General features: G+C 43.5%; 1 protein-coding gene across 1 annotated transcript in view; it reads left to right on the forward strand.

Annotated features, from left to right (window-relative positions):
* The first annotated feature begins 16,905 nt into the window (after nucleotides 1–16,905).
* Nucleotides 16,906–26,837, forward strand: part of LOC307180822 (uncharacterized protein) — a 63,802-nt gene continuing 53,870 nt past the window's right edge. The window contains exon 1 of the mRNA XM_079911334.1: nucleotides 16,906–17,289. Within this exon, the coding sequence (XP_079767460.1) occupies nucleotides 17,185–17,289 (105 nt within the window). The 5' untranslated portion in view covers nucleotides 16,906–17,184. The remainder of the gene's footprint in view (nucleotides 17,290–26,837) is intronic.

Here is a 26,837-nt window from a genome sequence, read left to right on the forward strand (position 1 = left end):
GAGAGGCATACTATTGGGAATGGCATTCCGCGTCTGAATGGAGTCCTGTGGCTCTAGAAGTGCTGGAAGGAAGGGGCTCAACTTCCCCAAGCCCCGAGGACGTGCCACATGCAGTGCTGAGCACGTTGCTGTTCATCCTAACCAGCACCTTGGAGAGCATTCAGAAGATGAAGCCAAGGCTCACGGAGATCGCTCCACGATGCCAAGGCCACATGGCTCGGCTGAATGACAGAGCATTTACCTGGGCCTGCATCTCTCTTACGTCCTCGTCCAGTCCACCGCTCAGCGTTGCTTCCCAAATCCAGCCCACGTGAGAAACTCAGTCCATGGAACATAATAGACTGTCCTGTTCCCTGCTCTAGATCTTGTCCAAAGGCCTGAACTAGTGATAAAGTCAAAGAATATGCACAAAGGGCATCGAAGATGTTTCTAAGCATATAAGTTAAGGACTCACTGCAGGCAGAGGCTGAAATGCAGCACAAAGTAGGTGGGCAAGGAGGTCCCTTAGTTCAGTTAGCCCCAGAGACACAATTCAGTTGCAATCGAAGGCCCTGGGAAGAATTTCCCACCTGGTTATGTGAGTAACTGAGGAGAAAAAAGCCTTGGTGAAGTGCCGTGTTCAGAGAGAGGAGCCCAGCGAGAGGCATCAGTCCAGGCGCCCTCCTTCAAATCAGGATTAGCTGGCGAAGAGGTGTCAGGAAGAGGTGGAACCACCCACTTCCCCCTCAAAAGAGTAAGATATGACAGTGGATGGTTTCCTGGAGTCTGGAGACGCAGGCTACGTGAATAGCCTTGAATAGAAAACGATCTCCTGGACTAAGGGGCCAAGTCATGGGCTCAGGTATGGACCTATAGCTATCTGAGTGTCCAGCCCTAAGTGCCCTGTTACAATCCCAGACATCACTGTCTCTCTGCTCTCTCTGAGCTCACGTTCTAGAAAATAAGATTATTTTCCTTTTTTTACCCAAATTTAAATTTCATTCCCAGAGCTATATAATGCCATGGAAGGACTCACGTAATTTTATGGTCTTTTAAAAGGATCATTTTAATGGATAGTAAAACCTCACACACTGAACACCTCATAAATTCCCAGACAAGCTTGAAAATTTTGGTATAATCCAGGAGTTCAGTGTTCAAAGTACATTATATAATTTGGGCCTGTTGTGAATCTAAATTTTTCATCACTTTGCTTCAATTTTAGCTACTGATGTTGATATATCAATATTGACCATGTACAACACTAAGAAAGTTAAACTGATTTTCTTTAAAAATGTTTTTTCCTTTAATTTGGGCTTAACTGATTCAAACATGACCTTTTTGCATCCGAGTCAGCAGGGGTTTGGGTAATAAAGTTTGTTGAAATGGTCAATTTAGTGAGTTGTACAAATACCTGGCACAAACTTCTTTAATGTCATTTTCCATTTTGTTTTAAATATTATACTCATATTTTGTAAATTATAATTGTACTTGTTACTATTAACTGTAAATATTTATTACATTAAAAATGTGTTCTGTATTAAATAACTCGGAACAAGTTCCAGGTGTGGTACTTAGTATAAATAATGTCATGGCTTGGATTTGCCCAGACTCCTTAGAGTAATGAATTATTTATAAGAAATTCACAATAATAATGTGGATGATTCAGATCCTTTTAAATGTACAAACTTAACTGTGTGACCATGTAAAATTTTGTCTGTGAATCGTGCTCATTGATTGTACTCTTATTTTTCAAGAAATGTTCCCAGTGCTATCCCATTGTACCTGGTCTGTATGACATTAAGTCAAATCCAGCGTAGTAAGCTGAATATTCAAGTCACAGAAGATAAGACATGTGTTTTATTTCTTAATATAATAAAGCATAATTTATGAAATGGACAGATGCATGTATGCAATGTTCAATAAAAATATAGCTGTTGCATGAATGTAGTCTGTGGCTATATGCCCCATGGTTCCTTGGTTCCAGAACCATCTATCAATACACCAGAAGCACCCAGGCTGCTTGTTGCAAAAGGCAGATTCCCCAATTCGATCCCTGTTGACTCTGGAACATCTGAGAGCGTGGCCTAAAAATCTGCATTTTAAAGCACCCTAGGGGGTTCCTTAGAACGTGAGAGTTTTGTTTCATTAAACTTTTAAAATACGTATTTAACTTTTGAATAAGTAAGCCATTCTCATGATTCAAAATTGAAAACACAGAAAGGTATTCAGTGAAAAGACACTAGGCTACTGCAGTCCCCTGTCCTCACAGTTCTCGGCATCCGTCACCACCTTCCTCCAAAGGGTGGCCATTGTTATTAGTTCCTTACATGTGTATACCCCTGAACATTATTTGTGCATATGCAAATAAATGCAAATATGTGTTTTCCTGTATCCCACCACCGTTTTACATTTTACAGAAATGGTAGCATATTATATGCATTGTTTTGCCTCTTGCTTGCTTCACTACACACTGTATCTTGGCGATCTTTCCATATCATTATATAAAGTTCTTCCTCATTCTTTCTTTCCTTTTTTTTAAAAAAAAATTTATTTATTTATTTGGTTGTACCGGGTCTTAGTTGCGGCACGCGGGCTCCTTAACTGTGGCGTGCAAACTCTTAGTTGTGGCACGCGTGTGGGATCTAGTTCCCTGACCAGGGATCAAACCCAGGCCCCCTGCGTTGGGAGCGCAGAGTCCTAACCACTGCGCCACCAGGGAAGTCCCCTCATTCTTTCTTACACCTACAGAGTATCTCCTAATTTATTTATCCAGTCTGCCATTGATGAACATTTAGGTTGTTTCCAATATTTTGCTATTACGAACACTGTTGCAGGGAATCACATATATAATTTCATGCATGAGCAAGTGTTGGAAAAAGAAATCCTAAATGTGGAACTGTGGAACCAAAGACCATGTATCTTAATATTTTTGACAGTTATTCCAAATTTTTCTCTTTAGGGCTTGAATACCAAAGTTTGAGAGCCTCTGCTTTCCGGGATAATCCTAATCATCAGAGAGCAGGAAAGCCGCAAAGAAATGACACAACAGCTGGCCGCAAATGGGGGCTGTCCATGCTCCCTGCGCCCTAGGTGAGAAGGGGTAACCAGGCATGCCCATCAGATGCGGTCAGCCAATTCCGGGAGGGGCACACTGCCAGCCAGGCCCAGGGGCTCCAGCGTGTGGAGGTGTGTATAACCACCACCATGGGGTCATCTTGGGAGAAGGCTCTCTATTCTCAGGTATATCACCACCTCCCCTGCCACACACCCCACCCTTGTGAAGTATAGCACGTACACCCCCTGGTTAAATTGTAAATGCTCTCTGAAAGTGTCAACGCTTTAAATAGCTAAAAGTGATGATTCATATTTGTGCCTGAAGTAGACTCTATCTCTAGTTCTTCTGGATTACATGGGAAGACTAAAATCTTTGAGGCACCCAGGGCATAAAAACCCAAATTGACATTTAAGATTGATCCATGTTAATTGCTCAGAGCTCCACCCAAAGCACAGGTGATTTTTCGTATTAGAAACTCTGAAGCATGCTGCCTACCATGTCAGAAAAGAAAGCTTTATTAATGCACAGATTGTAGTTTGAGAATTTAATATTCTCTTAGAGTCATGGATTATTGGAGTTGGAAGACACCCCAGAGAATGCCCAGACCCAACCCTACATCTCACAAATGAGGAAGTTAAAGGAAAGTGTCATGATTTGTGTTTCCACACGTCATCAGGCTTTGGGAAAATGAAAACTAATTGGCTTGGAGATGACTTAGATGAGGAGAGGTCACCAGGCCCTTCTGCTAGAGGGAAGGTGAATCATGCAGGACTGTCCTATCACACACCAGGCAGAGAACCTTCCTGTTCACTGGGGTCAATATTGAGAAACAAGAGAAATGGGATAATATGTTGTCAAGAGAACGACACAAAAGCAGGAGTCCTTCCCCTTAAATATGGACTGAACTGTGCTCAGTATTACAGAAATGAATTTATAAAAGCACAGCCCCCTTCCCAGAGCTGAGATTAAGGAGGTCAAGCATTTTGCTTCCTATCACTTGTCAACTTTGACACCTACCCAGTGTGTTACCCAGTATGTCCCTCCCACCTCAGTGCCTCTCAGAGGGACTAGACTAGCTCTGACTCGCTAGGGTGCTGTTTGCTAGAACACTCTATGTTGGTGTGTCCACTCTTGAGGAGTTTCCCAGGATATTGCAAAAGTATGGTCAGTGGACCAGCAGTGTCGCCATCACCTGGTAGCTAGTTGAAAATGCAGACTCTTGTGCCCGGCCCCACACCTATTGCATCAGAATTCTAACAGATGCCCAAGTGAATCCCATGCATATTCAATTTGTGGTCACTGGCAGAGGACATCATTTACTGTGAAGAAGTCCACACTGGGCTTGATATTTTTTTCTGTGCCATCTGGTGATGTCTACACATTTCCCCAAAGCACCTGGGTGGAGAGCCTTGGAATCCCTTTCCTTATATGGCCTGAGTTCAATTCAACACCTTAGTCATTTGGACCTAAACTCTGTCCATACAGAGTGGCAAGGTCCCCCAGCGTCCCATCCCTGCTCTCTAAGAGCTGGGAGTATACGAGTTGAGGACATCAGCCTTGCAGGACTGCTCGCCCTTATCGACCTAGAGTCATCTTAGAACTCACCACACAATTGATTGTTTTTCCTTTCTGGGTGGTACGCAAATGAGGTCAACCAACAGTGGCCGTTGTCTGTTGTACTCAAGTCATGCCTTACTCAGAAAGACTAATTTTACCTGATAGCAACTAATGGGACATGTCATGCTTCCCACGTTCCCATGAGAAACCTTTGTAAAACAACAACAGCAACAACAAAAAGTTGTATCTGCTTGTTGCTTAATGTTTCTTTTAAAGAACTGAGAGCTATCTGCCCATTAAACCCACCTCAAAGAAGGTACTGCTTTCCTGATTAGATGTTGCTTTTCCAATTTTACCTAGGTCAAAAGAGGTTGTTCTAAGTCCAGTGTACCTGCTTTTTCAGAAGTGGAATCCTGAGCAAAAGCTTCTTTGCTGTTCCTTTAAAGCAGGGGGTGCAGTTCTGCTTGAACAAATGAAAAAGAAAAACATCTCACGAGCCAAGGGCTAAAACCAGTTGGGTCCTATCTGAATGTCATGGCAAGGATGAAGGGGCATCACCCCCTTACTGGTCTCTAGGTCTCTTGAAGTTTCTGCCTTGTTGCACATTTTAAGAGAACACAGAAAAGCGATCACTCCAAATTGTGCAGGTGCCTAATAATGAAAGCCAGTCCTCCTTTGATGCCAACTGGTTATTTATATTCACGACCAAAATCACTGTCTCTCAAGATCCTTCACCTCTTTTTGTGGCCCCTTTGCCTTCTAAGGGCCGTCAAAACTCCCCCAATCACTTAAGTTCAAAACCTCACCATCGTCTCTGGCTCCATCCATTCACCACCACCCACATCCAACTAGCCCCCAACGCCTGCAAATGACCATCCAAAATGTCTCGGGTAGCAGCCGTTTCCCAAAGGCTATGTTCTTCCAGTTCAAAAATACTTCTTCTGCTCCAGGGCCCCACACTTCTCCATGATCCACAAGCTAAGGGAGTAAGTCCCCAGAGCAGGGGTCTCTGAGGCTGGATAGTGGAGGCCATTCTGATGGCTTGGCACCCATGTCACGCCCAACTTGTTACAATTTTGACCCTCACCCCTGAATCTGCCCAGCCACATGTCACTGCCCTAGATAAGATATGCTCCTTGTTTTGCTTAAACCCTTGCAAATAGTCCCTAACTGGCTCTTATTTTCTATCTATTCTTCACGTTTCTTCTAGATTATGCTTCCTTATGTATACCTCTAATCATGTTGTTCTCATGCCCACATTCTGTTACTGTCCGTTTTCCTGAGACGAAATCCAATGTTTCTGGCCTGGATGTCAACTCCCTACTCCCCAAGCTTGTGTCCCACGCGCTACCCTTCCCCCTGCACCTGGAGAGTTCTTCCATCCACACTTTGCTCCTGAGTGGTCCCCGACACCTCTATAGCCCACTGCTTCTCAACCTGGGCCACCCTTAGAATCATCCGGGGAGCTTTAACAAAGCCTGATGCCCAGGCCCTGCCCCAGAACAACTGAGTCAGAATCTCTGGGTTGGGGGAAGAACCAGGCATCCCTATTCCAAGCTCCCCAAGTGATCGCAATGAGCAGGCAAGGTTGAGGACCACCTCACCTGCAATGCCCTCTTGGATCTCAGCCGGCCTGAATCCACCCCATCCCTCAAAGCTCAGCTCCCGTGTTCTCCCTCCGAGAAGCCCTCCTGCTCTCCTCTGCTCACACAGCACTTCCTCTGTGGGTCCCAGCTTTTATCATACCCTGCCTTGAATTATATTTACTTGTGTGAATGCTGGTCTCTCCTGGTAGATCAGGGACTGACAGTCATTTTCTATAAAGGGCCAGAGAGTAAATATTTTAGGCACTGTGGGACGTACAGTCTCTGTCAAGACTACTCAACTGTGCCCTTGTAGCATAAAAGTAGCCACAGAGGGCTTCCCTGGTGGCGCAGTGGTTGAGAGTCCGCCTGCCAATGCAGGGGACACGGGTTCGTTCCCCGGTCCGGGAAGATCCCACATGCCGCGGAGCAGCTGGGCCCGTGAGCCATGGCCGCTGAGCCTGCACGTCCGGAGCCTGTGCTCCGCCACGGGAGAGGCCACAGCAGTGAGAGGCCCGCGTACAGCAAAAAAAAAAAAAAAAAAAAAAAAAGTAGCCACAGATAATACATAATGGATGAATGTGGCTGTGTTTTAAGTAATCTGTATTTGCAAAAACAGGTGGTGGGCTAGATTTTGGCCTGAGAGCTGTCATTGCTGACCCCTGCATGAGACTAACATAGTACTTTAGGGGCAGCAATCTTTTCTCCTCCCTCCCTCCCTCCCTCCCTTCCTTCCCTTCCCCTCCCCTCTCCCCCTCCTCCTCAAAAAAATCCAAAAAACCCCTTTGCGGAGCTCTATGTGGCCAGTCTCTCACAACCACAGCCTCCAGCACGAGCAGGCAAAGTGAAGTAGGAAGAGTCAGCGTTCATCAATTCTGCCTTTTAGGCAAATATTAATATTTACCTAACTTACTCCCTATAGAACTGTCAAATGATTCCATCTGCAGTGCACAGAATCACTCACCGACAGTGAGAATGCATTTCCTATGCCAGGACTAATTTCCAGCAGTACGTGGACTCCCTTCTACCGTGTTGTAGGCTGGAGAGCACCTTGAGAAGGTTAGTAAGGTGCAGGCATCTGAGTAGAAGTCAGTGTCTGTAAGAGGCAGCTGTCCAGTTTACAAACCCAGACTGGAGGAAAGCACTCTGATTAGCAGAACCAACTGACATTGACCTAATCCACCCTTATTAAAAAAACTATGCCTGCTCCAGACATGAGTGAAAGGAACCAGGGCTCCCTGGCCTGTAACCACAGACAGGTGAGGCTTCTGTCAAGTTGTTATAAGGTGTCTTAATCCATTCGGGCTACTGTAACAAAAATACCATTGACTGCGTAGCTTATAAACAACAGAAATTCATTTCTTACAGCTCCGGAGGCTGGAAAGTCCAAGATCAAGGTGCTGGGGATTTGGTGTCTGGTAAGAGCCCACTTCCTGGTTCAGAGATGGGCTTTCTAGCTGTGTCCTCACACAGTGGAAGGGGTAAGAGAGCTTCCTCAAGTTGCTTTCTATAAGGGCACTAATCCTGTTCACGAGGACTCTACTCTCATGACCTAGTCCTGTCCCAAAGGCCACCGTTCGTAATATCATCACCTTGGAGGCTAGGATTTCAACATATGAATTTGGGTGGCGGCGGGGTGTGAGGACAAAGACATAGGGGTTCATTTCCATTAGGAAATATGCTGGTGAAAGAGGTGCAAAGACAAAAGTAAACCTTCTCACGCACACTCCCAGAGAGTGGCTTATTTGAAATAAAACCACTCTCCCACTATCCCAGTCATCCCAGCCTTGTATCTCTTAATTCCCCTTTCTTCTCTCTACTTCAAAATGTATCTCAGGCAGTAAGAAGAAAGACTGTGTACAAACTACTGGACTGGAATACACAGACGGAGCAATAAGAATACCAAAGTAAATGAAAAATATGAATAAAGAAAAAAGATAATATTTAGTGACCACATGATCATCTATATATGCAATGTCAGATCACCTTGAAAGGACAGAGGCTCATAACATCTTGAGGCGCTACCCCTTAACTGTAGAAAGTTCATATATTCGAACTGAAGTAACCTAAGAGGCTAAGTCTGGCTGGTGAAGAGAGGGGAGGGGTCAGCTAGCTGTTTCTCCCACAGCGTGCCACCTGACCTGGGCCTCTTGCCTTGAGGGCCAGCTGCCTCATCGCTCATCACTCCAGGACAAGGAACCATTATCTGTCAGATTTACAGAAAGGGAAACTGCTTAAAAGTTTGCAGGGATGTGGCATTTCCCAGGAAGCCTTTAATCAAAGAGACAGGAGCCAAAATGAGGACCCCCATGTAGGAGAACTGGAGAGACCAACCCCGCAGAACATAGACAACCCACAGAGCCCAGCCTACGGCTGCTCCGAGACCTACAGGGTCCAGGCAGGCCTGACAGGCTGAGCATCCCCTCACTTGCCCTTAGGACCCGCAGGACCGGGAGGGCCTCGGTCTAAGGAGGGCGCCCTCAGGTCAGCAGAGAGCGGAGTGTGAGCCTCTGACAGACATCGAGGTGAGGACCCGGAATGAAGAATGAGGAAAGGACTCAGAGCAGCGGGGTCCCGTAGAGCCCTGCCCTGGCTGTCGCCCATGGAGGTCTGGAACAGCCGTGGCTGGATCTGGGTCACCCTGACTGCCAGCTCAGAGGTTCCAGAAAGGTGAGGGTCTTGATCCGAAGCGAGCAGCCCCAGGTCAGCTGAGGGTGGCATCCCAAGAGCGGGCCTGACACCACAGCGCTCGGGGGCAAGGTGAGGATGGTGAATGAGGAGTGAGGGAGCCACCCCCCAGGACACAGGAGGCCCCGCGAGTCTCTCCCCTCCCGCCTCAGCTGAGCACCGGGGGAAGCCCAGGGAAGAATCCTCATTTGGGCCTGGAGGGTCACAGGGAGAGGAGGGCTTTGGTTTAGTGGGGTGGCTGCAGTTCTATAGCGGTTCAACAAGAATAAAGGTTAGCGGTCTGAGCACTGTGAGGGGATCCCCCGCAACGAGCAGAGAGGTTCACACAGAGTCCCAGTTGTTCTTATCCCTGGACCGCCCACGGCAGAGCGCTCAGCTCAGGAGCCCTTCATTTTTGCCTGGAGAGTCACAGGGATTGGAGGGCCTTGGGATAAGGGGGGGCCCCAGTTTTGCAGAGGGAGGAGCTTTAGCCCCAATTGGTACCCCAGTTAGGGCCCTGAGTACTAAAGGACTTCTCCCCAAAACAGGGGGCCTGTCAGGGTCCCAGCCCTGTTCTTGGTCTTAGGAGACCTGAGGCAGGGGTAACCAGATGTGCCACGGCCAATGTCCTAAGGACTCATTGCAGTGAGGACCTTGGTTGGAGGCTGCAGAGGGAGGAGTCCCGATACGTATCAGTGGGGTCCCAAACAGACCTGCCCCTGCTGTGGGCCCTCAGAGGCCCTGCACAGCCTTGAATGGATGTGGTTCACCCTTTCTCCTTGGGGAATCCGAAAGGTGGGGGACCGTGGTCTGCTGGACACAGACTCAGGAAAGTGGAGGGTAGATAAAATATCTTAGTATTCTTTGGCCTTTAGGCTCTCCAAGGATTGAGAACCCTTAATCACAACACTAGCAGGGAAAAACAGGAGCGCCTTTTCTTTTCTGGGTTAAGATTAATAAACAAAGTCAGAAATTTCAAGACATCGGTGCATTGAGGGATTTGATATCACTTTTTTTTTAACTCTGAACTCTATAGTGCATATAGAAAAGCATAGAAAATATGCATGTAGAGTTTAAAGAATAATTACGTGAACACCTATGTACCCACTTGTACATTAAGAAATAAAACATTGCCAATACCTCAGCAACCCCCAGTGGTCCTTTCCCAATGGCATATCCCTTCCTACCTGGTATGGATTGAATGATTATGCCCCCCAAAATTCGTATGTTGAAGCCCGAATGTCATGGTATTTGGAGGTGGAGCCTTTGGGGAAGTACTTAGGTCTTGAGGGTGGAGTCCTCATGATGGGATTAGTAGCCTTAAAAGAAGAGGAAGAGAGCTAGCCCTCTCTCCACCTTGTGAGGACATGACAAGAAGACAGCCATCAACAAGCCAGAAAGAGAGTCCTAGCGAAGAACCAAATCTGCTTGCACCTTGATCTTGAACCTCGCAGCCTCCAGAATTGTGAGATAGATGTTTGTTGTTTAAGCGCCCCAGTCTATGGTAATTTGTTATAGCAGCCGGAGCTAAGACACTACCCCAGAGGTAACCACTATTTTGAATCTTGTGTTACTTGTTTTCTTACTTTTCTTTTTCCCAACTTTGAATGTGTTCCTGAACAATTTAATCCTTTGTCCAGTTTTACCTGCTTTTGAACTTTGAGTGGAACTACATTGTAGGTAATCATCTGTGACTCGCTTTCTTTCCTCTCTATTATGTTTGTGATAGTCACCTGTGTTGAAGCATGTGCTTCTAGTTTGTTCATCCTCATTGCTGTATAGCATTCTGTTTTGTGCCAGTCTCAGCCTATCAATAACCAATGTTGTGGTTGGACTCGCCCTTCTAGTTTTTATTATGATGACAAGATGCCCTTCAGCAATAACCATCAGGAAACTGAAAAAATAAAGGTTTATTACTTACAGGACCTGGAAATTACACAGCACACCTGGGGCCACACAACGAGGTCATAGGTAGAGGGAGGGGGAGAGAGAGAGGGAGAGAGAGGGAGAGAGAGAGAGAGAGGGTGAGAGAGAGAGAACACAGGACTGGGGTTCTGCTTTTGTTGGGGTCGGGGCACTAGGGTTTTGAGGGCTCACTCTTTATTGGTGAATTTAAAACATAAGTGGGGGGATTTAAAGCACAGGAAGAGAAAACAAAAAGCAGCCCAAGTGGTCAGTTATTGAAATCAACCAAGATCTCTAAAACAAAGGAAACTTGAGGGGGGCGGGGTCGGTGGTCAGCTGGGCTCTTTATCTAGTCTTCTGGCTGGTGATGTGTTTATTCAAGATAGCCCTCTTTGAAGTGGGCTGTCAAAGCTTCAGTCAGGTCCTTGCATTACAAAAACAAAAGCCAACTGTCAGGGCTTACACTGCATGTTCCCGTGTCTAAATATACCATAATGTATTTATCCACTTTACTTTGGTTAATATTTGAGTTGTTTAATGCTGCTGTGAATATTTTTGTAGATATCCTCTGGTTCACCTGCACAAGAGTTTTTCTAAGTTTCCTATTTAGTAGTGGAGTACTGGGCCGTAGGGCATGCATAAGTTTAACTTCAGTAGGTGATGCCTAACTCTTTCCAAAGTGGTGGTACTCATTTTCACCACAGTAGGAGAGAATGTGTTGATCTATATTTTTCACCAATGTTTGGTATCTTTCCACTTTTTAATTTTTGTTCATTTGATGTGTAGTGATGTCTCATTGGGGTTTTAGTTTGCATTTCTGTTTACTAATGAGGTTGGTGGCCTTTCCAGATGTTCATTGCCCATTTGGATATTCTCTTGTGAAACATCTGTTTAAATTCTGTACTCATTTTTCAGGTGGGTGATTTCCTTATTGACTTTTATATGAGTTCTTTACATATTCTGGATATAATCCTCACACAGTTAATATGTTTTGTAAATATCATCTCATACTACATGACTTTCGTTTTTTTCATAATTTTTATGGTGAGTTTTAAAGAAGTCTTTAATTTTAAGAATTTCTCTCAAATTTATCAATGCCTTCCTTAAAATTTTGTGGGTTTTTTTTTTAATTAATTAATTTATTTTTGCTGTGTTGCGTCTTCGTTTCTGTGCGAGGGCTTTCTCTAGTTGTGGCAAGCGGGAGCCACTCTTCATCGTGGTGCGCTGGCCTCTCACTATCGCGGCCTCTCTTGTTGCGGAGCACAGGCTCCAGACGCGCAGGCTCAGTAGTTGTGGCTCACGGGCCTAGTTTCTGCACGGCATGTGGGATCCTCCCAGACCAGGGCTCGAACCCGTGTCCCCTGCATTAGCAGGCAGATTCTCAACCACTGCGCCACCAGGGAAGCCCAATTTTGTGGTTTTTATTTCTTGTTTACGAAATCCTGCCCTACTTTAAGATGATAAAATATTCTTTCATATATTCTTCTGAAGCTTTGTTATTTTGCCTTTCATATTATTTCTTTAATTCAACTGGCATGAATCTTTGGAAAAGTTGTGAGAAGTGTATTACATTTCTATTTTATCCATATTCAATATCGATTACTGAAAAATTCATCCTCTCCCCAATGATATGTGCCTCCCATCATGCACTAAGAGTCCACACATTAGTGTATTTGAGGGCTCTGTGTTTTTTAATTGGTTTATTTGTTTATCCCTGAGCCAACACTACATTGTTTTAATCATTATAGCTTTATAGTAAGCCTTGCTATCTGGGAGGGTGAATCCCTCCATCTTGATAGCGACAGAGTAAAGAGACAAATTAGGTAATTAAATAGTTAATCCCACGAGGGTACTGTAAGTAAAGAAAAAAGTATGGGAGACCCCTGTAAGTTAATGATCACTCAAGAAAACAGGTTTACTTAACCACAAAACCGAGCAGGCTTGCTTAGCAACAAAACCATGTGACAGAAGCACGAAACATGCCCCCAAACAATAAAACAATGGTGGCATGAGACCTATATCCTGCCCAGTGAGCTAAGTTAATGATCCCTAGGACATGCTCTCTGTACACATAAAAAACGGTAATTTATGGAAAGGTGCTCATTGTACAGAGACCTGAAATAATTTTTACAGACCTGGCTTGACCATGTAGGGACAAAAAAACTCCCCTGCCCAACGTGGAGGAGGAGCTGATGATGGAAGCATGACGTCTACTCAAGAGTGAAGAAGAAAGTGGTCTTTCACACCCCCCACCCCCACTTTTCCTTGGATTATAAAACTGTAGCCCCCTAAGTTCTGGCGGCACGGCACCCTCTCACCCGCCTGCCTGCTTGTAAGCCTCACGAGCGTCCTATTCTAAGAAATCACTTCTTAGCTATCACTTTGCCTCTCACTGAATTCTTTTGCACTGAGACATAAAGAACTGGGCTCCTCGGGGTCCCCCGAAATGACCCATATCGGTTTCGATATCACTCTTCTTCTTCAAAAGTTTCTTTTTTCTTCTTGGCCCTTTATACTCTTCCACATAAATTTTATTTTTACTTAATTTATATTTTTGGTGAAGGAAAGTGCTGCATTTATTGTAAGGCACCAGACAATGAGTCCAGGACAGCTAATGTTCAAAAACACCTGAGCTCCCCAACGGGTTTCAGGGAGGCATTTTTAAAGGCAAGGTGAGGGAGGGGAGTCCCAGGGTATGTGATCAGCTCGTGCACAATTCTGTGATAGGCTGATGGTGAGGTAAGAGGGCGGTGTCACAGGGGTTAACTTTATCAATCCCGAGGCTCCAGTAAGTCTGGGGGGTACGTGTTTATGGTCATCAAGTAGTTAACCTCTTCCATTTGGTGGTGGCTTCAGCATCTGTAAAACAACTCAGGAACTCTGCATCACATACTGTTATCTAGGTACTTCCGAGAGGAGCCACAGCAGAGGACTTGGGGGGAGGGGTCTGGCCTGGGAAGGCCCCATAGGTCCTGCTTGGTTACAAGAGCATCGAAGTGCTTGTGTTCAAGAAACCCTTATTTTACTTAATAATGGCCCGAAAGTGCAAGAGTAGTGATGCTGGCAATTCGGAGTTGCCAAAGAGAAGCAATAAAGTTCTTCCTTTAAGTGAAAAGGTGAAAGCTCTTGACTTAATAAAGGAAAAAAAATACAAACATATGCTGAGGTTGCTAAGATATAGTAAGAACAAATGTTCTGTGTATGCAGTTGTGAAGAAGGAAAAAGGAAATTTGTGCTAGTTTTGCCGTCACACCTCAAACTGCAAAAGATACGGCCACAGTGTGTGATAAGTGCTTAGTTAAGAGATGGAAAAGGCATTAAATTTGCACAATATTTAGAGAGAGAGAGAGACCACATTTATATAACTTTTATTACAGTATTCTGTTATAACTGTTCTGTTTTATTGTTATTGCTGTTAATCTCTTACCGTGGCTAATTTATAAGTTAAACTTTATCACAGGTACGTATGTACATGAAAAACTTTATACATAGAGTTTAGCTCTATCCTCAATTTCAGGCATCCACTGGAGGTCTTAGAACATATCCCCCACAGGTAAGGGGGATCTACTTATTTCCTTAGGTATTTAATATTTTTTCATACTCTATAATAGAATTGCAAATTTTTCGTTGTTGGTATATGAAAATACGATTTTTGTTGATTGATCTATCCAGAGACCTACCTAGCTAAAATAATTTACTAGTTCTATCGGTTTGTATGTAGATTCTTTTGACTATTTTTTTAATCTAAATATTCTCATAAACTGCAAATAATAAAAGTTTTACTTTCCTTAAAAACAAAACAAACAAAAAGCAAAAAAACGGGGCACCAGACATTAAAGCTGGGGCACCTGACGTAAAACCGGGCGACTGACATAAAACTGGCACCTGACGTAACCCCGGTGCCTGACGTAAAACCGGGTGCCTGATGTAAAACCAGGCGACTGCCGTAAACCCTGCGCCTGACAGAAACCCAGCACCTGAGGTAAAGCCAGGCGACTGACGTAAAGCCGGCGCCTGACATAAAGCTGGCACCTGACCTAAAACTGGGTACCGGATGTAAAACCGTGACACCTGACGTATTACCAGGTACCTGACGTAAACCTGGGACCTGACATAAAACTGGAGCACTTGATGTAAACTCTGGGGAACGTGACGTAAAACCCGGCACCTAACCTGAAACCGGGTACCTGACCTAAATCTGGGGCACCTGACGTAAAACCGGCGCCTGGCGTAACCCCGGTGCCTGACGTAAAGCCAGGCGCCTGAAGTAAAACTGGGTGACTGCCGTAAACCCAGTGCCTGCCGTAAAGCCGGGCGACTGACATAAAGCCGGAACCTGACCTGGCACCTGACCTAAAACCGGGTACCGGATGTAAAACCGTAACATCTGACGTATTACCTGGGACCTGACATAAAACTGGGGCACTTGATGTAAACCCTGGGGCACCTGACCGAAAACCGGGTACCTGGTGTAAAGCTGGGGCACCAGACGTAAAACCGGGCAACTGCCGTAGACCCAGGGCCTGACGTAAAGCCAGAGACTGACGTAAAGCCAGACTACTGACGTAAAACCGGCGCCTGACGTACACCCGGCCCCTGACATAAAGCCAGGTTCCTGACGTAAAACTGGGCACCAATGTAAAAGCATGACATCTGATGTATTACTGGGTACCTGACGTAAACCTGGGACCTGACATAAAACTGGGGCACTTGATGTAAACCCCAGGGCACTTAACGAAAACCCAGCGCCTGACCTAAAATCGGGTACCTGACGTAAAGCTGGGGCACCTGACCTAAAACCAGAGACCTTGACGTAAAGCTAGTGCCTGACGTAAAATCGGAAGCCTGACGTAAAGCTGGCACTGACGTAAAACCGGGCGCCAGACGTAAAGCTGGCACGTGACGTAAAGCCACGCGATCGACGCAAAACCGACTCCTGACGTAACCCCGGCGCCTGACGTGAACCGGGCGACTGCCGTAAACCCGGCACCTGCCGTAAAGACAGGCGACTGACGTAAAGCCGGCGCCTGACGTAAAACTGGGCGACTGACGTAAAGCCGGCACCTGCCGTAAAGTCGGGAGACTGACGTAAAGCCGGCGCCTAACTTTGCACCTGACCTAAAACCGGGTACCGGATGTAAACCGTGACACCTGATGTATTACCGGGTACCTGACGTAAACCTAGAACCTGACATAAAACTGGGGCATTTGATGTAAACCCCGGGGCACCTAACGGAAAACCCAGCAGCTGACCTAAAATCGGGTACCTGACGTAAAGCTGGGGCACCTGACCTAAAACCGGAAGCCTGACGTAAAGCTGGGGCACCTGACGTAAAACCGGGCGCCAGACGTAAAACTGGCACGTGATGTAAAGCCACGCAATCGACGCAAAACCGACTCCTGACGTAACCCCGGCGCCTGACGTGAAACTGAGCGACTGCCATAAACCTGGGAGACTGCCGTAAACCCGGCACCTGCCGTAAAGCCAGACGACTGACGTAAAGCCGGCGCCTGACTTGGCACCTGACCTAAAACCGGGTATCAGATGTAAAGCCGTGACACCTGACGTAAACCTGGGACCTGACATAAAACTGGGGCACTTGATGTAAGTCCTGGGGAACCTGACGTAAAACCCGGCACCTAACCAAAAACCGGGTACCTGACCTAAATCAGGGGCACCTGACACAAAACTGGGCGACTGACGTAAAAACGGAAGCCTGACGTAAAGCTGGCACTGACGTAAAACCGGGCGCCAGACGTAAAGCTGGCACGTGACGTAAAGCCACGCGATCGACGCAAAACCGACTCCGGACGTAACCCCGGCGCCTGACGTGAAACCGGGCGACTGCCGTAAACCTGGCGCCTGACGTAAAGTCAGCACCTGACGTAAAACTGGGCGCGTGACGTAAAACCGGAAGCCTGACGTAAAGCGGGCACTGACGTAAAACAGGGCGCCAGACGTAAAGCTGGCACGTGACGTAAAGCCACGCAATCGACGCAAAACCAACTCCGGACGTAATCCCGGCGCCTGACGCGAAACCGGGCGACTGCCATAAACCTGGCGCCTGACGTAATGCCGGCACCTGACGTAAAATCGGGCGCCTGAAGTAAAGCCGGGTACGTGGCATAAAACTCGGCAGCAGTCTAAAACTGGGGCACTTGACAAAAGTCCAGGGCACCTGATGTAAAGCAGGGGCACCTGGTGTAATAATGGGGCACCAGATGTAAAGCTGGGGGACCAGACATAAAACCGAGCACCTATGTCAAACCGTGGACCTGACGTATACTGGGGCACCAGAGGTAAAACCGGGCTCCTGACGTAAAACCGGGTATCTGACATGTGTGAAAACTCCCTCCTGGGAGCGCCTGGCCCTGGAAGGAAGGCACAGAGATGCCGCCCGCCTGTCTCCTTCGTAGAGAACCCCAGCAGGCTCCCGAATGTGTCCAATCAGACGCCTGCCCCTCAGGCCGATGCTTCAGGACCAGCAAACAGAGCCTCTCCCACACCGTCCGGAGGCAGCTTCGGCACTGGGCCCTGGGCCGGTGAGTCTGAGCGCAATCCTTACAGAACTGTTAGCTTCTCGGATGGCTGTAGTGTGGGTCTCCTGAAGTGAGCCCTGTTGTTTTTCAAAGTTAGATATTTGGGGGGGCTCATGTCTCAGGTGCAGGCCTTAAAAGCTGGGGGTGCCCCATGGGGAGTTCAGAGCCTTCACAGGGAGAAGCTCGGGGTTTGAGTTCCCTCCTGACTGCGAGTTGCTGCTCAGGGGTGGCGTTTATGGCGATCTGTGTCCAGCCTCTCCTACCCCCTCCGTGTCTCCTTCTCTCCTTCACCTGAGGCGTAGGCGCTGCTCAGCCCGTTTTCAGGTTGTTTTCGAGAGAAAGTTGTTGCATATGTAGCTGGAGGTGCGGTGTGTATGTCACTGTCTTGGACTGGAATCTCCTTAATAAGATTTTCTTGAATGTTCTATGTTCCACTGCTTTTGTTTCTTTTAACAGGAAACGGAGGCCAAAAGTGGTCCAAGAGATTGTAGTACAACACAGGGGCATTGGTATCAAGATACTGGCGTCTTGATTTACAAGCCGGCGTCCCATCCTGTTGGTGTTTTGAATCACTTTAAGCAGGACCTTCCACGTAAATTTTAGAATCAGCTTGCCAATATCCAAGATTGTTGGAGTTTTTTGGGGGTTTTTTTTGCGGTACGCGGGCCTCTCACTGTTGTGGCCTCTCCCGTTGCGGAGCACAGGCTCCGGACGCGCAGCCTCAGCGGCCATGGCTCACGGGCTCAGCCGCTCCGCGGCATGTGGGATCCTCCCGGACCGGGGCACGAACCCGTGTCCCCTGCATCGGCAGGTGGACTCTCAACCACTGTGCCACCAGGGAAGCCCGATTGTTGGAGTTTTGATTGCTATGAATTTAACTATAGATCAGTTTGAGACTTTGTACCCTGACAATACTGAGTCTTCTAATCCGTGAATGTGCTATATTTCTCTAATGATTTGTCTTTCATAATTTTCATTGAGGCTTTATAATTTACTCCACATTGTTTGATTTAGAGGCACATATATTTTTGATGGTATCAATATTATACATGGGAATCTCATTCCCTCCCAATTTTTTTAATAGATAAAAAGAAATGTGAGAGATATATATGTATGTATATATCATACATAGTTAAGTAATCTTATTAAAGTCTCTTAATTGATTTTCATTTATATGTGCATAGTTTAGACTTTTTTATAAACATAAATCACATCCCCTGTAAATAATGATATTTTGTTTCTTCTTTTCCAATTTACCTTATGTTTGTTTTTCATGCCCTACTGCACTGACTAGGACATCAGCACAATGTTTAATGGAAATGATGAGTGAACCCCTCACCTTGTATCTGAACATCAGCGGGAAGGCTTTTAAAATGTCCTCATTGACTATGATATTTGCTATAGCTTTTTGTATTAGATTGAAAAATATAAAAATCAGTGACATTTGACCATTTTTGATTTACAAAAACAGTGATTTCATATATTTTAACATAATAGTTGCTCTTACCAGGTTAAAGTAGTTCCCTCCTATTCTGATGTTTTCTAAAGGTTTGGGATAATTTTTTATGTTGATATTATAAATGGTGCTGGGTTTTTTCAAATGCTTTTTCTGCATCTACTGAGTTAACATATATTTTCACGTTTTCTTGTTAATGATTGCTTTCTGAGTACTAAAACAGTCTTGTGTTTCTGGATTAAACTCAACATTTCTTATTTAATATTTTGTATTTATGTTCTGGAATGAACACGTCCTGTGAAAGTGAATTATGAATTCATGTTGAATGAATTATGTGCTGTGACTCCACTTTATTATACTGTTTGTTCAAATATTACCAGTGCCTATTTGCTTTCTCTTTGCCATCTATAATCCTGATTAGCTGTATATTAGTTTTCTTATGCTGTTCTCCATATCTTTTAACCTCTCTTCCACATTTTCCTCGTGTTTGTCTTTCTCTTATGCATTCTGGTTAATTTCTTCAGATAAATCTTCCAGTTTATTAGTTTTTTTCTGCAACTGGGTCTGATTTCTGTTAAGGTCCTCTTTTGAGTTGTTTATTTATAACTTCTAGAAGTTCCATTTCAAATCTGCATGGCCATTTTTCACAATCTCTTGTCCCCTGAATGTATTTTTTAAATTACTCATTATTTATTTAAGTATAGTAACCGTTAGCTTTTTCATATTCTGTGACTAATGTGTGAAATCTTTGTAAGTCTGTTACTCCTTGTTGTTATTTTTTTCTGCTATTTCTCACTCGTGGTACCATACTTTCTTGACTTTTTTTATGATTTCTTTTGTCTCTTGCTTGTATTCCTTAAAAATTGTATTTGCTGGAATCCTTGGAGATTTGGAATACACTTCCTAGTATAGGGAGAATTGGCTTTTGCTTTTTTTTCTATTGGAGTATAATTGCTTCACAATGTTGTGTTAGCTTTTGCTGTACAGCGAAGTGATTCAGCTTGGCTTTTACTTTCATCTGCCAGTTGTGGGCACTTATCAAGCCTGTCTTAAACCACTTGATTGGTTTCAGGTTTTGTTGAACACCCATATGTGTTATAAGAAATATGAATTTGGGCTGCCTAGGCTCTAAAGGGGCAGCTTATGATTGCATTTTCCTGAGGGCATCTCTTCCCTCTCTTCTCAGTGCAAAGATTTAGAGAGCAATTTTCATTGCAGTCCCTTGAGACAATAGCCCTTTGGGTTCCCAGTGTTATGACTGGGCCTTCTGTTAGACTCTTCCTTTTAGGCAGGCCCTTGGTTTCTTCTATATCCGTTCCACACAGGAGTGTGACACTGAAGTTCAAGTTCACATCAGTTTGGCCACCACTCTCAATGTCAAAGACTGCTTTGGTGCAGTACTTACCTCTCCAGGTTTCCATCTTTAATCAGTTTATTACCTACGTTTTCCTTTCTTTCTTGCCTGCCATCAGCTATTTTAATAATTTTATTAATCCAGTATTCTAAATTGTTTTCAGCAAGAGGGTCAGTCTGAAATCTTTGCCTACTCTATTACTGGAAACTGAAGTCCAGATGCAATATTTTTTGCATGATTACTTTATAACTGGTTACTTTTCTACTGTGACACCTATCATGAAGTTAGTGAATATAATTAGCAACCCTCAGGCTCAAACTTATGTATTTCCCCAGGGAAGCTGAGACAGAGGCACAGAGAGAATCACGTATATTCTGCTACTTAAGACGGATAGTATCGCGCTCCATCCTGCCCCATCATTTGGCAGTAACGAAGATCACAGCATTGACTTGGCATAGGGGTCCAATAGAATCCTTACTGCCTCTTTAGTCTCTTCCCCAAACAATGTTAAGTGGTACAGTCAGCCCTTTGGATCCCTGGGTCCTGCATTTGCAGATTCAACTAACTGCAGATCGAAAATATTAAAAACAAACAAACGAAAAAAAAAAACAATTCCAGAAAAGTAAAACTTGAATTAGCCATACACCAGCAACTATTTACATAGTATTTACGTAGTTTCAGGTATTATGAGTAGTCTAGAGATGATTTAAAGTATATGGGAGGATGTGTGTAGCTCATATGCAAATACTACGCTATTTCATATGAGGGATTGAGCATCCATGGATTTTGGTATCTTCGGGGGGTCCTGGAACCAATCCCCCTAGGACACAGAGGGATGAATGTATTCATATTGTGCCTGCCATGCCTTAAGGCTTCCACTTATGAGATTTCTTCTCTCCCTCACCCATGTCCGAGTGTGTCTGAATCGAAATGCTCAGTGGTTCTCAGACAGAGTGATTTTTCCCCCCAGAGCACACGGCACAAAGTCTGAAGACAGTTTTGGTTTTCACAACTCGGGGGTGGTGGGTGCTACTGGAATCTAGTGGGTAGAGGCCAGGATGTTATAAACAGCCCCCCCCAAGAATTATCTGGCTCCAAATGTGTGTAGTGCTGAGCTTGAGACATGCTGGGAATTGATGAACCCAGAGAGTTTTGCCCGTGAGAGGATGAATTCCTTAAAGAGTGCAGGTGGCAGAAAATATGGGCTACATCATCAGCCAAATGCAATTCTATTGCCTCATGAGAGGAACATCTGATTGTTAGGTCCCTCTCTAATGTAAAACTATGACATTATAGCAGGCTAGCACCACCTCTGGGCTGAGAGAAACCTTTCACAGAGATATTTAAGCAGTACATGTTTCTTTCGTTGCAGTGCATGAAACGGTCTTTAGGGACATGCACACAGTGTTACTTAGTTAAGTACAAAAGAAAAAATCCCAATTTCCAGTCCTATCTGTTTCCCATAAGAGTGGAAAAAATCACTAATTGTATATTGAGATATTGAGTGTTAAGTCAGGGCAATCCAGGACCATTGAAACTTCCACACAAGGGAATTTGATCAAGGGTCTTCCAGGACAGCCATGTAGTAATTTGACTGAAATCTGATTATTAGAGTTGCTGAGTCAGTATACATCACCAGCAATTTCAGTGGCTTCCATTCAGGAGACCATTTTCCCTCAGAAAAAAATAATTCTCTAGCACTTGAGAAACAAAGAGATTTTCTTCAAGCTGATTCAATTACATTTTAATATTGATGTGTAACTTAGGACATAAAGTATATAAAATTTCAGTGATTCTGTACCAAATAATATTGTATCAGCAGACTTGCTGAAGTCATTAATGAGAAGGGGTGAAATAATTTCTAGGAGAAAATCTGAATCAATCACAGTTCAACAGAGAAGCCAAAACATGATGCGTGACATAGAGTAACGGGTTTATTATAGGGTTTATTGTGGGGATGGTGGAGCAGTTCATGGAAGGCTATTTTCTCTGCATCTAGTGTTGAGCCAGAAGTTCAGCCAGACCAGCAATTGGAGGTGAGCTGGGCATACATGAGAGCCAAGACAAACCGGAAGCTGCATCTGTCTTTCTCAACCTCCAGCCTCAGTGCCGTGGGTAAGCTTCAGGGCAAGCTGGCTTTGCCATGGCACTGCACATGCGCTTGTCCCAGAGGAGCTAAGGCGGGAAGCTGTCAGGAGCTAGATGAGCTGTGTGTCCAGGTGCTGCCCCCGGCTGACAAGACGAGCTGGCAGATCGGTGGCGACTCTCCTGGTACTCTACAGCAGGGTTGTAAATATAGCTGCTAAAGCCTAGCTGCTGCTTAACTTCTGAACTTCTCAATCTCATGCAACTTTCTGCTGTGGCCAAGCTCAACCTGGAAGCGTACAGGGAAAGAAATCATGGGAAGCACAATACAAAGACACCACAAATACCCTGCTTTCCAAAGGAGGAGCAAATACTTGTGGCTAAGCATTTCCCACCATAAAATTAGTGGATGACAGTATGAGAGGCTGGCAGTAGCCTTGGGAATGTGGATGTTAGAGAATATAATCCCAGAGGATGACAAATAAAGACAAAATGACACTGGGAGTCTTTCTCAGGGAACTCTCTATCCAAGAGGATGTGAACTGTGGAAGAGGCCATGGGCATCTTGTTTAAGCTGGCAGCTAGAACTGAGATTGGAACTAGGCATCAGTGGGAGCTGGAAGCTATTTCCTTAGACACTATGACGTTTGACTCTACCGTATAAATGTGGGAGTGTAAAAACATGTTTGAAAGACTAAGTAAGCTGGAGATTGGAAGGTTAACAAATCAAAAGAAAATGACACATAATACTTTTTATAGACTCAGAGAAGGCATTTGATAAATTCAGCATATATTCATGATTTTATTTTATTTTTTTAACATCTTTATTGGGGTATAATTGCTTTACAATGGTGTGTTAGTTTCTGCTTTATAACAAAGTGAATCAGCTATACATATACATATATCCTCATATCTCCTCCCTCTTGCGTCTCCCTCTATTCATGATTTTAAATGAACTATTAATAAAATAGGAATTGATTAATTTACTTTCTTATCATGATAGAATTTAACCAAAAACTCAGTATTACGATTTATGGGAAAATGGTAGAAGCTTTTCCCGTTAAAACTAGGACAAGACAAGGATAGTTTTTATTACCATTCTTAATATTATTTTAAAATTTTTAACCAAAACAATTAGACTAGAGGATAAATCAAGAGGCATAAAAATTGGGAAGGAGGAGGTAAACTTAACATTACTCATGGATAAAATTATATGTATAATTTTATATATTATTATATAGTATATATAATAATATATATATTATTGCTAGAAAACCCAACAGAATAAACTAAAAAACTGTTACAAATGATAAGGAATTTTAGTACATTTCTGGTGATAAAATCAAATACAGAAAACAATAGCTTTCATACAAATAAACAATAACCAGTTACAAGTTATACTGAAGACCCTACTTGAGCAGTTGTGATGTGAACTGTATATGCTGCAAAGGTGAAAATATCTCTTATCTGACCCTTTATAGAAAAGGTTTGCTGACTCCTATTCTAGATCACGAGAAAACACTAGAAAACAAAACACCCAATGCAATACAAAACAAAACAATCTTTGCCCTCATGGAGCATATATACCAATGGATTCTAGAAGATGAGAGCCACCTATTAGACAAAAAATATAAAATCCTAAATATCTTTACAAAGTCTATGAAACCTAAAACAAAATTTCTTTATTAAAGCTATTCTAAGTATTTACCACTTTGCAGAGAAAAAGTATCTGATCAATTTTCTAATTCCTTTCAGCCCTTAAGGAAATGCTACCTCTCCATGATTAATCTCTGTGTGAAATAACTAATTACTTCCTATCAAAGGCCGATTTCCATTAATGCTATTTATCTTATGCTAATCTCTTATGTTGATGTCAGTGATATATCCTGAATTTCAAGTTCATTACCTGTTAACTTTAAAAATGTACTTCTAGCTCATGTCTCTGAGGGCCTTTCCTCCATGAAACAAAATCAAGGCGCTTAAAATATGCATGGTGCTTATAGTAATATAATTTGAATATTTCCTCCGTTTTGATCGCAACAAATTAGATTTAATCTGTGAGCAAGGTTTCTCAGTCTTAGCACCATTGACATTCTGTGTGAGGTTACTGGAGCCCAGGGCAAAAGAGGCTCTGATTAAAAAAACAAAAACAAAAAAACTATGGTAGATTAATTGCATATTCCAGACATCTTTGTAATTGGCAACTCTATAAAATATGATATCCCCTCTTTCCTGCCAGAGTAATGGCTCAGAGAGCAAAAATTAAAAGCCAACTTTTTCGCAGCTCTGCGTTTCCTGGTTCCTAAGCCTCACTCTGTGTTTATGAAATGATTAAGTATTAGTCTAAAAGTTCATCACCAAGCAAACAGAATAATATACCTGCTTCACAAACCCAGAGGGCTAGATAGAGCAGGTCATTCCACGCCTGCAAAGACTTGTTCTGTTAAATGCAAATACCCAAAGTGCACAGACATTAGCTTTCTTGGGTCAATGGCTACTAATTCAGACTTTGAGAAAGAAAGCCTTCTCAGTGATTGGGTTCTCAATCTTACAAGACCTAGAACAGCAACTTCTCCAAGATTCTTATTCCTCACAATCTGTAGGAAAGAAATAGAGTGGTTAATATAACAGGATTGATAAGTGTGAGGGTTTTGATTAGGCAGACCTGGGTTTGAATCCTTGAACCATCACTTAGTAGCTGGATGACCTTGGATGCGTTACTTAGCCTCTGTGTCACATTTTCTCTATCTATGACATCGTGATGATAATCCCTAACTTACAAGTTGTTGTAAGATTTGAAAATGACATGAAGAGATGCACAACTTAACTAGTAATCAAGAAATGGGAAGACAAGACTGCAAGGAGATTCCATTTTATACACATATGATTGTGAAAAATAGGAAGCCTGGCTATACCAAGTGTTGAGAAGGAGGTGGAATGATGGATCTCTTATATAACACATCTCTCATACATTATATATTGGTCCAAATACTTTGGAAAATGATAAAACATTATATTGTAAAGTTAAATATTCTTAAATTCTATGAACTAGAAATTCTACCGCTAGATGTATACCCCAAGGAAACTTACAAGTGGTTATCCACAAATATGTACAAAAATGTTTAATAGCAGCACTGTTCAAAATAGCAAAAAATGTGAAACAACCCAAATGCCATTGACAAGAGAATGGGTAAACTAATTTTGATACATTTGTACAATGGAACATTAAACAGAAGTGAAAATAATTGAACCATAGCTGCTTGCAACAATACATTGGGTGAAGACTACGTAAAATACAAGATCCTGTCACAAAGTTCATTGCAAGTCAAAACAATTGTATATTGTAAAGCATATAACTATATGTGATGAAACAAAACAAAACAAAATGACAAGGGAACAATAAACACAAAATTAATACAGTGACTCCCTCTGAGAGAGAGGCAGGATGGGATAGGGGCAGAACACAGGGTAGAAGTAAGTTGTTGGTGATTCTCAGATTCCTGGGTTGGGTAGAATGTCCGTGGACGGTCACAAACACTCAGTAACAGGTATTATTGGCATTATAAATGAAGGTTGGGGTGGATCCAGGTATTGTGGGAGTACTCTTTAAGAAAAATAATACGGACTTACAAATATCCAATGTTCTTGGCCACTTCAGTCTTCCCTAACGTGAGGGGGAGGTGTGACAGAGAGGAAGTCAGAATGGAAAGAGACAGTGGTCTTAACTAATTCTATTTCAAACATCTTGCTTTTGCAAATTTTACCTATGACCCTGTCAACACATTTCTCAGGCACTACTAGCGATGTGGAAGAAGCTTCTGCAAGTTAGGGCCCTGAAGCTTAAGCTTCACTGGCTTCATGGTAAATGTACTTCTGCCTGATCAAGGAGGATAAATGTAAAGAGGATTGCATGGGTCTGGTCTTAGCTCTACAACTACAGCTGTGTGTCAGGCAGGTCTCTTACCCTCTCTGGACCTCAGCTTCCTTCTCTGTGAAATGAATGGATAAGGTAGGTCAGTCAAACAATATCTTCAATCTCAAATATTCTGCAACTCTATTAGTGAGGATCCAGAGACTCATTTAATACACACAAACAGCATGAACTGTGTGTCATTGTTTTAACGTGCTTATAGTAGGTTATAAATTAAAACTCTGTCATCCCCTGTGGAGCCTGTGATAATGGAATTTACCGTGAGCACAAAAGAGAGTTCTTTGGCATGGAATTTTTATTCCCTCAGGATGTAAATGTTTTAAAATAAAACATCATGCAAGTGTAAGGCAATTTAGTAAGACAGGAAAAGTAAGTTATATATGAAAAGAGGTGACAAAATGAAAGTTAACCTCAATTAACATGAATGTTCGCTTAAAATGTTAAGACAAAACAATGTATAATTAAAAGTACTAATAAAAGGGTTCAATGGGAATGAAGGGTGATAACAAAAACAGACAAAATACAATCACTTTTCTTTTAATTCCAGATACAAAAATCTGAGTTCTTTCATTTCCTAGACCACAGAATACTATCACCATGGGATGGTACATGGTCACTTTCTTGTTTTATTTTTCTTCATTACCAATCACTAGTCCCGTGGCTCCATCTCCTCTCAGAAACCCACTTGAGTGTATTTGTTCTCTCTCCTTTGATGTATATGCATC

This window comes from Stenella coeruleoalba (genome assembly GCF_951394435.1).
Source record: "Stenella coeruleoalba genome assembly, chromosome: X".
In the NCBI taxonomy this organism is placed as follows: Eukaryota; Metazoa; Chordata; class Mammalia; order Artiodactyla; family Delphinidae; genus Stenella; species Stenella coeruleoalba.